Below are 17864 nucleotides of genomic sequence, written 5' to 3'. Positions count from 1 at the left end.
GGCAGGCAATTTGGTGACAAATTTCTCGGTGTTCTTCATCTCACGTACATGTTCTCTCTCTCTGAAAAATCATAAAGGATCGCATTTCTCTGATTTGCTGACCTGTGACATGTGATTATGGCAAGTGCCAATTCAATGTCATACCTTCCGATTTGCCAACTCCATATATAACAGGGGCCGGCGTAGTTCGAGGAATATATGCTTAGAGATCCTCTAAGATATTAGTATTTTGAATTAATATTTATTTGATAACAACAAATGAAATTCAAAAATATCTCTGTATCCAAAAATTTACTTCAAGAATCACCTCACTTCACTATTTTAGTTTTGTCTAGGAAAGCGTTTTTAACTTTTTGTTTTATAGTTCCACGCATAATTTTGGACAATCATTAAGAAAGTCAATATACATTTCTTATTATAGTATCAAATCAAGCAAGATGTCATGCACTAAAATTTCATCGCCACCTATTATAAAAAATAATTCACGTGGTTGGGCCATGAAAAAGAATAAAACTATTCAGGACCGGTCAAAGATCTGCAAGATGTTCAACCTTCTACAATCAACAAGGAGATATATACTATTTTCTATTAAAAAAAAAACCATAGCAAAATGGTTTCTGTACATCCAAACTCTTGCCAATTATATTGCTGGCTCCTGAACCAATAAACAATACATATCCTCTTAGTTACATTTGTAAAGAATTTTTGAAGTAATAAAGAAGAAGAAAAGCATATATGTGCTAATTATATGTAATAAAAAAACTCTCTTACTGTGGAAAATCATGGTATTCACAGCCTATGTTGGATCAAACCATAAACAGTCACAATAGCCATCACTAGTGAGTGATCAACATGGGGCTCCACCACTAGACTTAATACATCATCCCCAAATTGAACTGTTGAATTTGATGATAATTGCTTTTGCTTTACCTGTAAAAACCGAAGATTACAGGCATTGTTAAGAAAAATTCCACTTGAATTTAGACGTAAAAGCAAAAGTTATGTTGCGTCTAGTGGCAAAGTCGGAAAGTTTTCCAAGGGCCTTCAAACTTGAAATTAAGAAGAGAAAAAAAGTTCTCTGACAAAGGATTATATGTTATATACTTTAAAACAGTAATATATTACTTATATATACAATGTATTTTTTCAACGAAGGGTGGTCAATTATGTTATATACCTCTAAACCCTAATATTTTATCTATATATAAAATGTAATTTTTCGACGAAGTGCGGTTGATTGAACGCTTTTAACCCAACGTTCGCCCCAGCTGGTTGCGTCTATATATTGTTGTGAGAAGACGTAATATTGAAAGTTAACACTGTCTATCTTATTTTTCAGGTAACTGTGGAATTTGTGATTATATATCTTTTGTGTCTTGGATTAGTGTATAGATGTTAATAAACTCTTCTCTTTCATATTTGCTTCAACTAATAAAAAGGAAAATTATAACGAACCTCTGCAATAAGTCTCTTTTCTATGCTGACAATCTTGAAGCCAGGTTTGCCTGGTAAAGCAACAATCCTGTAGCTCTCTGAATCAGCAATATCACACCCAAAAATAATATCGTACTTTAACTCTCCCCAGAGTACTTGTCCATTTTTTCTTACTTCAAAACATGGTATTTCCTCATCCATCTTATACCCATTCCAATGTCCGCAAAGTGAAAATTTCTGAAAAAAACAGTAAAAACATTCAATTAGTAAGAATCAATTAGGTTAATTTGAATATTCATCATGATATTTTTAGGTTAAAAGAACTGCCTAGGGTATTTTATATTGGCAAAAATGACATTGTATAGCCGCTACCAAAATAATAGCCAAAAACTGTATAGTTTTTGTATATATTTATATATTTTGTATGTTATATACAAAAACTATACAAATTTTATGCACTTTTTTCACTACAGAATATAAATATTTTCTGACGCGGGCTAAAAGTGAAAAAGCCCTCTTTTATTTGTACCTTTTTACGTAGAGAAAAGAGAACTTTCCCCTGTAGATCCATGAGATGGACTTCACTGCTAGATTTTTTGTTGTAGTTGTCTATTCTGTAAACAATTCGACCATTTGAATCAAAAACAGTGCAGCCATTTCCATGGAAGACTAGAGATTTCATCCATAGAGTAAATGTTTCTCTTTTTGATGTCATGTATGAGTTTGAGGAAGAACAAGAAGAAGAAGAAGATGTCATAGGATAAATTCTAGCCATTGCAAAAGCTTTAGAGAGTACAAATTAAGTTGGGTTTGAGATAGAAGACCTTTAAAGAGACTTAAATACTTCAAAAAATGTAGTTGAGATTTGAGAAAGAAAAATGATAATTAAACTAATTGCTATGTCCCATTTTAAAAAAAATTGAATAATATCAAGAATTGAGATTTATCTCAATTAAAAAAGAATCTCTCACTTATTAGTCTTCTTTATTTGTCTGAAAAAAAGTCCTCAAACTAAAACCAAGCATTTTCGATATAAATCTTCTTTCTTTGATGAATTTATTAATTTATTATGTATTTTTGTTCAATGAGGGTGACCTAAAGAGACAATTGAAAGGAAAGTGTAATTATCACGTTTAAAAGCATAGCTATATATATATATATATATATATATATATATATATATATATATATATGTGTGTGTGTGTGTGTGTGGGGAAAGGTTTGTTTTGTCATTCATTATGTTGGCCATTCAGGGTTCGAGATATTATTGTGAAATACTATACTTAATTTAGATCAATCCCCATACCCTCTTTTTTTCAGTTTATTTTTTTGATGGTAGCTTCTATATAGTACCCCATAAATTGGTGAAAAAGAAAATAAAGCAAGTTTAATTCATTCAATAGTACAGTGATATTATAATTTAGTGCGTTCATGTCACGAGAAAAAGAAACATTTATATGTTGCTTTGTCACCTTGTCCACTATTTGCAAGAAATTATTTAATCTAGTTTAGTGTAGTATATAGGGACTTTTTTGCTTTTGGGTGTTCCGTGACACCTAAGCATTACAAGGAAACCAAATAAAAAAAATGAGTCATACTGCTCAAAATATATGGATTTTATATAGGCATTCAGAGGAGTTCAACTCTCAATTATTCATACTAGTATTAATTTCTTTCTATATACCAAATAAGCACATGGGAAAATTGTGCAGTGAAGACTAAAGAGATGCATAACAGAAATTAGAGACTGAGCTACTCCAACCCGTGCCCTACTCCGATAAAATGGCAAATTTAAGAATCAAAACAATCCCCCCCAAAAAAAAATTGTGTATATGATTGTTTATCAATAGCTATGTTGTGTTTATATACCCAATACAATACAAAGTTTTTTGTCAAAAAACATCTAAAATAAAAAACCATACCCTATAAATTCCAAAATTAGATGTTTAGATTATGTGACATAATATCGAAATCAATTTTCGGGAAAACTGTCATTACTGTCATGAGTCTACATCAAATCCTTACTTACACAACTCTGCCACCTACAGTACAAATGGCTTTGGAGGAAGATCGTTTGGGACTAATTTTTGTTAGACACATTGTACCTACTACTGAATGTGTACCCATGCGTTAATACCTGACGCCTCTTTTGTACAACCCATCTCAAGGAACTAGCTAGTTCTAGCTTCATCCACCTACCCACGTTTTGTAACGACCCACCACGAGGTCGTCCCTGTAGTTCTTCTACTCTTGAAGGCCAGTGTTGTCTTGTGCCTAGTTTAAACTTAGCTCCTTGTACTATGCCATCGTAAACTTAATATAACTAGTTTTTTTTGGACAAAAAAAAGAGGCTGCATCAAAATCCACGTGTAAACTCTAAGGTTTACACGTGCAGAAAAATATTGAGTCATAAACGTCCTATATCATCAAATACTCATATATGAGTGTATGCAAAGGAGTTGTGTCAAAATATTCATTTGCTTTAAGATTTTCGAGTGGATATTAGGATTCTTTCACATTAATGCTACAGAACCGCGGTAAATAAATAAAAGTGTCATATGTTTACAAATTTTATAATCTATTAGGTTAGGCGGTTCATATAATTTATCAACAGAATGCATGTCAAATTAATACCTATCGTCAGGGGTGTTCAAAGGAAATCGACAAACCATATCAAACTGATAATCTGAGTTAAATCGAGAAAAAAAATCGGACTATGGTTTGGTGTTGGCGAAAAAAACCCGACCATAATAGGTTTGGTTTGGTTAAACAAAGTCAAACTGAAACTAAACCAACCCCACATTACATGTATAATTTTTTTTAAATATTACATAAAAATACTTATTATAGCGTAGTTTATAAATATTTCTTAAACTTTTCATAGTTTTATCTTTTAACGTATTATTTCAAGCGTGGACTTATAATTTTTGAATGCTCCAATAAGTTTTATATTCCATAAATGTTAGTAACTCAAATAAATCTCAAACTAAAACCAAATCAATAATAATGCTAATAAAAGACATTCAATTCAATTGTACTAGGAATGACAATTGTGTTGGATGTCTATTTTTTATTTTTTCTATGGTTTAGATAAAATGCAGAGCTTATTTTTTTTAGTGTTTAGTCATGTAAATAATAGTAGTACTTATTATGTTCATTTTCATTATGATTTATTAATAATTTTTATTTTATGTGATTTTATTAACTTTATTGTTGAATATTTTAGTACAATGCCATGACTCATCTCATATTTTATGTTATTTTCTTGAAAAATACCTTATATAGTTCTTTACTATATGATTAAATAAATATTTGGAGCACATATTCTATGTTTTGTGCTATGAAGACTTTTTGAAGATAAAACAGAAAAAATCCAAAAATCCGAGAAAATTCGAGATTAAAAACCTCGACTTTTATTGGTTTGGTTTAGTCTTTAGATTTAATAATCCGACATAATTAGTTTGGTTTGGTAATTGAAAAATCTGAATCAACCCAACCTACGTACACCCCTAGCCTATGGTGGATAAAATTATAAATGAGAGAACCCACTTTCTATTTTATTTTACTTTTTAACGATATAGTTCTCAACTCAACAAGCAATATGTGAAAATTTTGTTACACCAAACCAATTATAAGTACATCAAAATGTGTTTTAAAATAACCTTTATCACCTAATCAAAAAGTACACTAAATCCAAACTTCAGTTTCTATTTTTCTCCTAGATAAGAAGAACCGTAGAAACAGGTGAAGCATGTTATTTTGTCATTGCTTTTGCATGTTATTACGCTAAATGTCACCGCACAGTTTAGTAAATAAAGGAAACTTGTAAGCTATTTTCAAGGCCCAAAACAGCTACACATATTTACTGCATTTGATGATAAATAAGTGCCTTTTTGAAGAAGGCTGTCGTACCAACAGGGTCACACAAAAATTTATCATTTCAAAATTCATCAAAATAAATTTTCATTAAAACAAGAGAAAGGAAATGAATTTCCATTCACTGCATGCGTTTCTCCAAGGTCATTGTTAATTATATATATAGAATAGGTCTGTTACTAATTGGTCATAGAGAAATAGGTTTAAACAACATTTGCTATGTTGCTCCGGAAAAGGTTGTTAAATCAATCATTAATATGGAAAATTTAGTTTGCATTTCCTGAAATTTGTTGAATAATTAATACACAAATAAAAAATCCAGTTAAATAAAAAAGTCAAGTGTTAGAACATAATTTAAAGTTTTAAAATTTGATTTAGTTCAACTTTTGAATTATACTGTGTGATTAGTATTAAGAAATCTCGTTCTTCTTTATTAATAATGTACGTTATAGAAACTCCAGTTAAATAAGAGAAATAAATATTTTCTTCATATATTTGTTTGAATAGAAATTGAATTTCAAAATTGATTTTCTTCAACTTTTGAATATTTTTGTAGGATTAACTACTAAAAAATATTTCTTATTACTCCTCGATTTATTTTATATGATGATATTTAAATGGATCGTGAAGCTTAAGCAAGAAAAGAAGAGATTTTACACATACTAATGGTACTTTTAGAACTTGGGTCTTATACATGCTCTGATATTTTTATGATTATAAGATCATGTCATTAAGAGAAAACTAAAAAGTTTAAATTAAAGAATTTTCAAACATAAAAAAATGCCACTCTTGTTTCTAAAAGAGTAAAAATGAAAGAATGTCATATATAATGAAACAAAGGTAGCGGAAATATTCAATCACTTTTTTCCTTTATAAACATGCCAAAAGAGCAATAAAAATGTATCATCCTTTTGGGAAGATTAAGAAAAAGAGTTTCACGTAAAATGAAATAAATGAGATTAACTAATATTGTATTGTTTTTTCCGGTACATAGACACATTGCTATAATAATTTCTTTAAAAGACATTAATTCTACCTAGTTTATGGAACACCAACCTTGACTTGCTCCAATAGTTAAGTTTACTTGAATTATATTGCATTTGACATTTCATACAATATCTACCCTAAAAACTACAATCTAATCCAAATTATTAGGCCTGTGTGCAAGCACAGGCAAACATACTCTAGTCCTATACTATAAGTGATCGTTTGGTAGGATGCATTAGATAAGCTAATGTATGCATTAGCTTTGTGTATTAATAATACAATGTTTGGTAGACATTTTGAACCTATGCATTAGTTATGCAAGCATTAGTTATACATTTTATTTGGTATTATCCTATGCATAACTAATGCATAGAAAATAATGGTATTAGTAATGCAATGGGTTTTAATGCATGCATTAGCTTAGTTAAAGAAAAAATTGTCCTTCAAAATTTATGCTTGATTAAAATATGCTAGTTAGTATATTAATGCAAGTTCAAAATAATTCAAATAGTGAGAAATAAAATTATCCCTAGTAAATAAATAAACACTTAGCATATTTCTTTTTTTATAAATAAATATTTAATTTTATTTTACAATATAGGTAGACAAATAAAATAATTTTTTTAAAACTTTTTCATATAAAAACATTTCTCAACATATGTTTCTTTTAAAAAGTTAGAGTGTGGACTAGTTTTGAGGATATTTTTGTAAACAAACAATTCTTTTAGAAACGGTGCAATGCTTTAATACATCAAACCAAACATAACTAATGCAAGCATAACTAATACCAACATAACTAATGCAAGCATAACTAATACCAACATTACTAATACACCATATTCAGCATTATTCTTATGCACCCTACCAAACGATCCCTAAGTTGTTTTGCCCTTACTTTATCTGCTTATTACTTACCTTTTTCTTTAGTTTTCTGTAAATCTTACAAGCGTTGAGCCCTCTTTGGTAAACTGCTCTACATTATTTTTTTTGAACTTGTCATTATCTTGGTGGGACCCATTTAATATTTCACATACGACAGTACCAATCTATTTTTATCTTCCTAACAAAGTTCACATGGCCTTCTCAATAACAAAATTAGTTTAAAGCTATTGGCTTCCCCTATCTGACTGCTTTTATATAGCTTATGAAAAGTCATTACGTAATATAAATCAAAGGAAATGAAAACTCATAAAGAAAAAAATAAAAAAATAAAAATAAAGGAACACGAAGGAAAAATACTCAAACGTCAACTTCTATAGCGATAATATTCATGAATCCTCATTAAACTCATAGAAATGTAAATTGTAGAACAAAATTGAAAGTCCTGTGTTTTAATGCATGAGCCTTGCATGTTGATTTCGAAATCTCAAAACAAACTTTAATGTTTGGCTTTTGGATTAACTGTATATATATGCAGTGACAAAGTAATAAATCGTCTAAACAATGAGAGTAATTTAATGTATTGTAATTGATTGCCTAGAGTATTATTTATTAAATAAAGTTATATGTAATTTCATTTTTAGCTGTTTTCTTGTATAAATATTTTATTAATTTGTTAGTACATAAAACTTAAACTCTTGAAGTTCAACGTTAATTTTTCGCTAAAGAGATAGATGCAAAAGAACTCGAAAATCTTTAAAAAAAAATTTGTAAGTCCCATTTGGAAGATATTGAATTTTGATAGAGATAGATTTGCATGTATTAGCATAATTAGAATCTGTTTTATTTATTATAACTCTAATATTGTCCAATGAGATAACCACTTTTAATGTCATAGGGGCCATTTTTATTTTGTTAGGTATAAACTTTTTTATAATACAAAATAAGTCTCTTTGTTAATAGTTCTTTTGCATTTTGTCTATAGGCATAGAAAGCTTTAGAATGTGAATTCTTCAATATTTATCAAACAAAAATATTTTAATTATGAATTTGATGATAATATCATTTTTTTTAGAGATTTACACAAATAGGTTATTTTTGTCACTATAAGTTTGAGCTATCTAAATAAGTTGTTCGAAAATAACTCTCGCATCAAAAGTTGAAGTTTAATTCCTAGCTGGTCGCAAGAAGACTTACCTTGCCACAGCTCAAACATAGATTACCAGATTTCTATTGGATGAGCTTGCTACAACCTACAAGTCTTTGCACATTAGATCTTTGAGAAATTTCACGAAGTTTTTTTTCCCCTTCGAAATAGGTTCAGATAACTTCGAATTTTAGATCCAATATTCTAACATCAATAGACTTAATAAACTCACTTTGATCTTCAACAATCAATCTAACAAAACTCATTAATGGTACTTTTCTAATTTTAACCAAATCAATTCAAATCAATCACAAATAAGAAAGGGAAGAAAGAGAACTAAGGAGGGGAGCAAGTTCTAACGAATGTGCATAAGAAGGACATCCAAATGAAATGTCTTGTACTATTTCAAAACACATCTAAACCTTAAGTGCATCTATTGAAAAAGTTTAATATTAGACGAGCAACAAATTGCGATCGCACAAATCATAAATAATCGCTAGACGAATCAACGATATAAAATAAAGACAAGTAGAAAAAAAAGAAACAATAAGAAAAAAGCTCACATCGAACAATCGATCCGTTGTGCACTCTAATATCTCACCAGCAACAAATTAAATGATATAAATAATAATCTCTCAATAAATTAACTATTTAATACAAAGATAAACAAAACAAAAAATGGATGTGAAGAAATTCTCACATGTGAAATATCTTGGGCCCATGCTCGGCATGGGCTTTCTTTTACTAGTTTGAGAATAAGCGCCCATCTTCTTTCTTTTATGAATTACTCCCTCCGGTCCAAAATAAGTGATTTTTTGGCATTTTTTAGGGGCATTTGCATCTATACCTGCTTTTTGTGTCACGTTTTAACTTGTGCCCGCTTTGCAAAAAAAATTGCAAACGTACCCGCTTTTTCGCATAACTTCATCATACGGGGCTGAAGTAGCAAAGGTAATCACGCAAAACTTCAGCATTCTAGTAGCCGGGCCTGAAGTTCAGCTCTAGAACTGAAATTTTTATTTGTAACTGTCGAACTTCAGCTCTAGAGCTGAAGTTTTTATTTTGTAACTGTCGAACTTCAGCTCTAGAGCTAAAGTTTTTGTTTGTAAGCTTCAGCTCTAGAGCTGAAGTTTTTGTTTGTAAGCTTCAGCTCTAGAGCTGAAGTTTTTGTTTTGTAACTATCGAACTTCAGCTCTAGAGCTGAAGTTTTTGTTTGTAACTGGCAAACTCCAGCTCTATAGCTGAAGTTTTTAAAACCCTTGAGTATATACTGCTGAAGTTTCTAATTTTGGGGGAGGAACCCATACCTTCTGCAGGGATATATACATGACCAATACTGCAGAAAAATCATTGATTAACTATCCTTCATCCGCATGATCTTTCTGCATGCGAGAGTTTGAGATTTGATGACTTTAAATAGCATTAAGTAGTACTATTTTAGCTGTTGGGGATATTATAGCTCCATAAATGTCAAGAAGACTAGATTTTTTTGAGCTGCAACACTTTAAATTGGGATTCTAGTAACACAATTGACTTTTCTTTTGACATTGAAGAAACAGATTGAAAATAAAGATTTTAATTATTTTAATTATGTATAGTAAGATGGCTTCTGAGGAATTGAGTGAAGCCACATAAGGAGAGATATTGTTACATCAATGTTAAGTTCCGGAGAGATATGGAGATCACTGGGAGAAGGAGGAGGAGAAAGGGGGCTAAAGTTTTTTAAAAAGTGGGTACAAGTTAAAAGTTAAAAAAAAAATAGGTATAGGTTAAATGGGGGCGACCAACTAGGGCGCCCTGTGCAATTTTTACTTTTTTTTTTTATGGTCCAAAATAAGTGATTTTTCCAGATTTCAAGAATGAATTAATTATTTTTTTTCCTACCTTGCCCTTGGATAAATAGTGTTGGAGTATGTGTTAGGAGTATTTATGTGAAGAGATAATGAAGGTTAATATGGTTAATTTCATTGCTAATTAATGTTAAAAGGTGAATTTCTCAATCTGTAAAAAAATAGCTAAAAAATTACTTATTTTGGATAGGAGGGAGTAATTAACTGTAAACTCTTGCTCCCGCGAAGAGTAGCCTAAAAATAATGAAAAAGAAAGTAGCAATGATCACGTTCTTAAAGCATATTTACATATGTGGGGAAAGCTTTGTTTTGTCATTCATTTTGTTTGTCCCTATTGCTATTAGTGACATGGTTCGGAGACATTACTTGTTCACTTGGAGTAGCTAGTGAATTTTGCAAACTGAGTGAATCACAAAATAAATAGTTGATATATATATATATATATATGTAGGGCATTCAACGAGTTCAACTCAATTATTATTCCCTTCTTTCTTTATATGTTCCACAAAATTAAAGCACACGAGAGAATCGTGCTGTGAACTCAAAACAGCGTGAAGACTGAACCGATGAACGCGAGCATGAAAACGAGCTATTATAGAAAGTCAACCCAAAACACTCTCTCACATATTTGACCTTAATTGATCCTTTGGTGCGTATTATTGAGCTACCCTATTTGATGTTGCGGTATGCCATATTCTTTTTTCTTTAATTTCTTTATATATGACCATAACAAAAGAAAAAAGTCTAATTTAATAATTAAATAATTCATAAAATATATAATACACATTAATTAGAGTTTGATAAGAGTTGAACGGGTTAGATTACGACTCAAATTTAGCCCAATTTGACTCAATTCATCTCGGTCCAAATTACTTTTGGGCGGGTCAATTATAACTCAGCTCATTTTGATCCCTAAAATTAGCCCAACCCGCCTATTTGATAGCCCTAGGGGAGATGTTAACGATTTTAAAAGGCACTTACGTCGAACTAAACAGAAGCACGTCTTGTGTCATCGGGAAGGATAATCACTGATTCTGTTAGTGTATATTTTAAGTCTTAATATAATTGCTTGATTACATCATTTGCGTGCTTATCACTAGCTGATGCATTTATTAGGTTTAATCCAAATTGATGTAATCCCTTTCTCGATGGGAAGCTGACACCATCTGTTTTGAGTAATATCATTTCTTGATCCTTTTAATGGCTGAGCAGTTCATTGAAAACTAAAAAAGAGGAGGCACAATTGAAAGAGAAAATGGGAACAAGATAAGTTTGATACCATTCGTGGCCATAATAGGAAGCAAATAAAGAGTCAGTAAGCACAGTAGGAAGCAAATAAAGAGTCAGTAAGCACAGTAAATCTTGTATATATGTGTATACCTTAACAATGGTTATAGCAAATAAGAGAAATAAGCATAATAGGAAGCAAATAAAGAGTCATGCTCAAAATATATCGGCATTCAACTCTAAATAATTCATATATGCATATATATAGAAGCGAACCTACAACACATAAGGGGTCACCGGGCGATTTGCAGCCGTACCCTATTTTTATGCCACCTTTTAACTTATATCCTATTTTTAAAAATTATTGATTTCGTAACCAACTAACAAAAAATCCGTAATAATATGACCATTATACCCCTTCCAAAATATATAAAAGTTGCATCAAGCATACCCATATTCAATTTCCAGATCTTCTTCGTATCTCCTCCATCAGTCCGTTTCTCCTGAGATCGTCTCTCGCAATCAGATTCAAATTCCAAATTCAAATTCAAATACATTGTAAGTATTCAAATTCATCTCTAGAATTCAAAATAGTTTTTGAATTATATGTTTTCTGATTGATTGATTGAAGCTGTTTGACGAACTTCACTGATATGCTGAATTTGCATTCTAAATCTGTTTGACGATGAATTCTAACATTCTAATCCGATAGTTATTTAGTTCATATCTAAAAAATTCAGCAAAACGAGCTGGCAAATAACATAACGAAGAAAAAATTATATTAAAACATTATATGGGTGTTTTAATATTTAAAACACCTATGCACAAACAACTTCAGCATAGGTGCTGAAGTTTGCCTATTACACTGGGTAAAAAAAAATAAACATAAATTAAAATTTCATATTGCACAAAAAACTTCGGCATAAGTGCTGAAGTTTTTTAATTAATATTTGAAAACTTCAGCAGGAGGAGCTGAAGTTTTCCTATTACACTGGGTAAAAAAAATAAAACATCAATTAAAATTTCATATTGCACAAAAAACTTCAGCACAGGTGCTGAAGTTTTTTAGTTAATCTGTAAAAACTTCGGCTAATGGAGCTGAAGTTTTCCTCCCGCACTATGTATTTTATTAGCATTTTTTGAAAAAACTTCATACCAAAAAATGCTTATGTTTTCAGGAATATGTAAAATATTTTTCATATAATTTTTTGTATGCTGAAGTTTTTTTAGTTCATCTGCTAAAAATGCTTAATATTTTGTCGTGCAATATGTAATTTTCGGATAAGTTTTTGTTAATTGTTCTGTTATTTTCTAAGTTCAAAAAGAATTTTTAGTTCATGCTTGAAGTTTTCATCAAGCACTGTGTATTTTATTATGATTTTTTGAAAACTTTCATACCAAAAATGCTTAATATTCGGATTAGTTTTTGTTAATTCCTGCTGAAGTTATATAGTTCATTTCCTCTACTATTTTTCGAGTTTGAATAGAATTAATATTAAAAAAACGCAGAAAAAAACTTAAAACAAAAACTGAATATTTCATTAAACATCAAAAAAGATAAATTAAATTACATAAATAACAAAATATCATAAATAACAAAAAGAAAAACTAATCGTCCATATCATCATCATCGTCGTCCTCACTACCAGATGGACGAGCATCTTCATCAGCAAGATTATCAAATCTTGCATACATCACAAGCGTATTAAGCTTATTGTTAATTTCTTCCAACACCCTGTCGTACTTCTCTATGAGCTCATCCAGTTTCAGCTCAAAAGTCTCTATAATATCTTGCTTGATTTCTTCCACTATTTGCCTGATGACAACATCCATTTTTCTCCTTTTTGTATTTTATGTCTGCTAAAATTTATGTGTTTGAGTGAATAAACTCACAAGGAATAGCGTGCTTATATAGGGGAAAAAACTTCTGCATGGTATATGAAAAGGCAAAGAGGAATTTTAAACGTTGTCTAATGAAAAGCGTGCATGAATGTGATAGGAATGTAATTATTACACTAACACATACCCCCAACGCAAATATAATTACTACTTTAATTGTGTAGGTTACTCTTGTATACTATGCAATTAATGTTGAAACATGCTCAAGTTTGTTGAATTCATTTGCTAAAACTTCAGCCCAATGTGCTGAAGTTATTTAGTTCATTTCTAAAAACTTCAGCACTTAAGGAGTTGAAGTTTTTTTCTCTGCATTCATGAATCCCTGTCATACAACTTTTTCAAAAAAAAACTTCAGCTAATATGTTGAAGTTATTAAGCTTATTTCTAAAAACTTCTGCACTTAATAAGATGAAAGTTTTCTGTGCACGAATCATTAATTATGTCATACATCTTTTTCTAAAAAAATTCAGCAAAAGATGCCTAGAAATTCTTCTGTTCACTTTCTTAATACTTGCCACTAAACATGAATCTGCAGGATGAGTTCGATTTGCGTTGTTATAACTTTTAATGGGAGTTGGACTCCTGATTTCAAATACTTGGATCATGATACAAAACTTGTTCTACTTAATAAGCACATATCATTCAATACTTTCCTGAAGAAAATTAGTGAAGTTGCAAATATTGATTCAACCAGATATGCACTAAAAGTATGGTTTGATATCAAACTAAATATAAGCAAAGGAATGCTTGTAACTTCTGATGAAGAACTCAGTACCTGTATGCATTTGCTTACAACTGATTCACCCTATAAGAATTGCCATTTCATTATCGAAAAAATACAACCTTCAGAATTTGCAGCATTCAAACAATCTCTTGCATATGCGATAGATTCAGAACCTTTTGTTGATTATCAACATGAAGTAGGACAACCAATAATGGAAGTAGACAACGAGCAACAATCTTCTAACATTACAGCTGCTTCAGAATATATAATGCTGCAACAATTACCCCCTCCTCCAATAAATTCAAACCAGTTTGTCGATGACTAAGAAGAAGAAGGACAACTAATAATGCAAATTGACAACCAACACACAATCCAACAAAGTTTTTTGTTACTTTCTGCAATGATAAGCAACAACGATGATGAAGTAACCATGGAGCTTATACCGATAACATCAAGAAATTGCTGAAAGTTCTTGTGCTTCTCAAAAATCAAGAAAAAGAGTGAGGAGAAAGCTGAAAGAATCTCCACCATGTAAAATACTTAGGTACGATGCATTGCCTGAGGAAGTAAGAGTTGGATCAATTTTTGACAACAACAACAACAACAACCCAGTATAATCCCACTTAGTGGGTTCTGAGGAGGGTAGTGTGTACGCAGACCTTACCCCTACCCTGAGGTAGAGAAACTGTTTCCAAATAGACCCCCGGCATCCTTCCCTCCAAGAACTTCCCACCTTGCTCTTGGGGAGACTCGAACTCACAACCTCTTGGTTGGAAGTGGAGGTTGCTTACCATCAGAGCAACCCCTCTTGTCTTCAATTTTTGAGAACAAAAAAAACATGACTAAATTTTTCTGCAGCTTGGAGATAACCCAGAAAGTTGAATTCACTGCTGTTAGATCATGTTCAAAGAGATACGAGCTGAAATGCATCGTGGACAAATTTGGTTGGAATGTACGTGCTACCAGAATAAAAAATTTCACACTATTCAGGGTGATAAAATGCCATAACATCCATGAATGCTCGGTTGATGCAAGAAAATCAGATCAGAAGCAGGCTACATTAAATTTTATAAGTGAACAAATTATAGAACATGTTCGAGACAAAAAGATAGAGGTTACACCAGCCTTTGTAGAAAATAAAATGAAAAAGAAATTTGAAATTGACATTGGTTATCACAAGGCATGGCGTGCTATTCAAAAAGCTATTGCTTGCATAAGGGGAACACCTGAAGAGAACTACAAGATTTTTCCTTCATACCTACACATGATGGTGTGCAAAAATCCAGGAACGTACATAAGCATAAAAAGAGATGCGCAGAATAGGTAAGTAAAACAATACTAACCATCAGCCTGAAGTTTCAAACGTTCTTATTTGAAAAACTTCACACCTTATGATTTATTTTTTTGTGTTTCACTGTACAGATTTGCTTACATGTTCTTTGCTCCTGTGACATTAGTAGCTGGTTGGTCCTACTGTAGACCCGTTATTGCAGTAGATGCAACGTTTTTAAAGTCCAAATATCATGGTGTTCTATTTGTTGCTGTATCAAAGGATGCAAACAATCAAATCTTTTCTCTATGTTTTGGTGTAGCAGAATAAGAAAACAATGAGGCATACATTTGGTTCTTCGGGGAAATGAGAAAAGCAATTTAAGTCCGTCGTGAATTGGTTTTCTTGTTAGATAGAAACCAATCAATTGCAAATGGGATTAGAAAAGTTTTTCCTGAAGCTCACCATGGTATCTGCCTCTATCACTTTGAGAAAAAATTAAAGCAAAGTCATGCAAAAACCACAGTAATAATCTTTTTCAAAGTGCTGCAAGGTCATACAAATATGAAGATTTTAATCAGTTAATGTCCCAACTCAAAAGTATTGACAAGAAAACATACAATTACATAATGGAAGAGCCTCTAGAGAGATGGGCTCGATCGTGGTTCCCACAACGACATTATGATATGCTAACAACAAACATGGTAGAATCAATGAATTCCGTTTCACTAAAAGGGAGAGAAAGGCCTATTTTAAGAATGTTAGATTTCATCCAAGAAAAGTTGGGAGTGTGGTTTTACGAACGGAGAAAAAAGGCAAATGAAACTTTTCACAGAGTATCAATATGGGCAGAAGAAGAGATGACTAAGAAGATGGACTTGGCTTGTAAAATGTTTGTGAGTATATTTATTAACTTTAGCTTTTTATATCTGTTGCAGAGATTTACTACTTACATTTAAAAAATTTAATACTTTTTCTTTTTGAAGCAACAATACACTAATATAGTTTGTCTTAATTTTTTATTCCTTGTTAGGTGTTCAACCTTGATTCAATATTGTTCAGAATAAATAGTGAAGGAATCGAATTCATTGTGGACTTAAAAAAGAGAACTTGTGACTGCCTAGAATTTCAACTTGATGAATTGTCCTGTCCAGATGCAATTGCTGCTATTAATAAGAGATATCTGCAGAAATCTGATTACTGCTCAAATTGGTATTCAAAGGAAATATGGTTGAAAATATATGAAGGACATGTGAATACCGTGGGAGATCAAAAATCATGGAATATACCACAAAATGTACAATCTGAAATCACAAAACCTCCCGATGTAGAGATTTTACAAGGAAGAAGACAAAAGAAGAGGCATATACCTGTGACTGAATCAGTACCATTCAAGTCTACCAAATGCAGTTAATGTAAACAAGTTGGGCATAACAGAACAACTTGCTTGTCTTCTCCAACACCTCATCCATATTCAAATTAACACACTGAAAAATACTCTAACCTTCAATAATCCTTGGTCTGAATTTAGACTTTCATTATTATATGGCATATTTGAAATGTGATTTTTTTCATAGGAATAAAAAAAAGAAACTATTGGACTATTTTATATACTGCTAAAGTACAAATCACTCATTTTTGTTGCGCATGCTTACAGGTTTGGTTGCATTTTAAAAAAGAAATGACTTTTGCGAGAAAAAACTTCAAGTTACAGTATGTGAAATCCATATCCTTAACACAAACACACATACACACTCAGACACACACACATATGCGTACAACACACAAAAGAAAGGCATGTACAAACAAAATTTTCAGCATCTCTAAGCTGAAGTTATAGAAAATGAACTTAATAACTTCAACATATTCACTACAAAAAAGCACAACATAAAAACATAAAAAAGAATTACAAAAACTAAACATAAAAACCAACTAAGAAGTATAAAGCAAATACTAACAAATAACAAGGATAATGCAATAGAAAGCTAAGAAGAAAGAGGATGAGAATTACATTGATACAAAAAGAGATGAGAACAACACACAAAGTACAAACAAAAACATCAGCTCTTTGGGCTGAAGTTATACAAAATGAACCTAAAAACTTCAGCTCTCTGGGCTGAAGTAAACAAAAAAGCATAGCATTAAAACATAAAAAAATGATAACAAACACTAACAATTATCACCATCACCATCATCATCATTACAGTACTCCTCAATTTCTCTAAATATCTCATCATCATCAGTATCGGAGATAACTATAGAGTAGTCGGGCAAAAGACCACTGAATCCAAGGAGATCAATCTTCAACTTGTCGAATTCATCACGCATCTGATTTTTTTGACGATTACTCTGTCCATAAGAGGAAGAAGAGTCTTCAGGTTGTTTTGCAGTTTGGAATAGTCGTTCCAGCTGGGAAACTGAAAACTATCAAACTGTTGCACAACCTTGTCGAACGAGGTTGAATAACCTCCACAACTATGTTTCAGGTTAAGCCTGTTCTGGAATGATTCATTGGCAAAGAGATTTGGTCTAATTCTCTCCCAATCAGCCTTTATTTGTTCCCACAAAAGC

General features: G+C 31.4%; 2 protein-coding genes across 2 annotated transcripts; one reads left to right on the top strand and one right to left on the bottom strand.

Annotated features, from left to right (window-relative positions):
- Nucleotides 1-578: 578 nt before the first annotated feature.
- LOC104231637 (protein LURP-one-related 3-like) lies at nt 579-2179 on the bottom strand. The gene is made up of 4 exons (XM_009784667.2): nt 1964-2179; nt 1456-1671; nt 772-930; nt 579-655 (listed from the first exon to the last, which is right to left on the bottom strand). Exons 1-3 carry the CDS (start codon nt 2147-2149, stop codon nt 790-792), a joined length of 543 nt encoding a protein of 180 aa, XP_009782969.2. The 5' UTR covers nt 2150-2179; the 3' UTR covers nt 579-655; nt 772-789.
- Nucleotides 2180-14042: 11863 nt separating this feature from the next.
- LOC138879220 (uncharacterized) lies at nt 14043-16707 on the top strand. The gene is made up of 6 exons (XM_070158818.1): nt 14043-14332; nt 14882-15346; nt 15446-15566; nt 15706-15762; nt 15875-16189; nt 16327-16707. Exons 1-6 carry the CDS (start codon nt 14043-14045, stop codon nt 16705-16707), a joined length of 1629 nt encoding a protein of 542 aa, XP_070014919.1.
- Nucleotides 16708-17864: the final 1157 nt, after the last annotated feature.

The sequence above is a fragment of the Nicotiana sylvestris genome, chromosome 10 (assembly GCF_000393655.2).
Source record: "Nicotiana sylvestris chromosome 10, ASM39365v2, whole genome shotgun sequence".
NCBI classification, from domain to species: Eukaryota; Viridiplantae; Streptophyta; class Magnoliopsida; order Solanales; family Solanaceae; genus Nicotiana; species Nicotiana sylvestris.
Note: the sequence above shows the minus strand (reverse complement) of the source record. Positions and strands in the feature narration are given on the sequence as shown.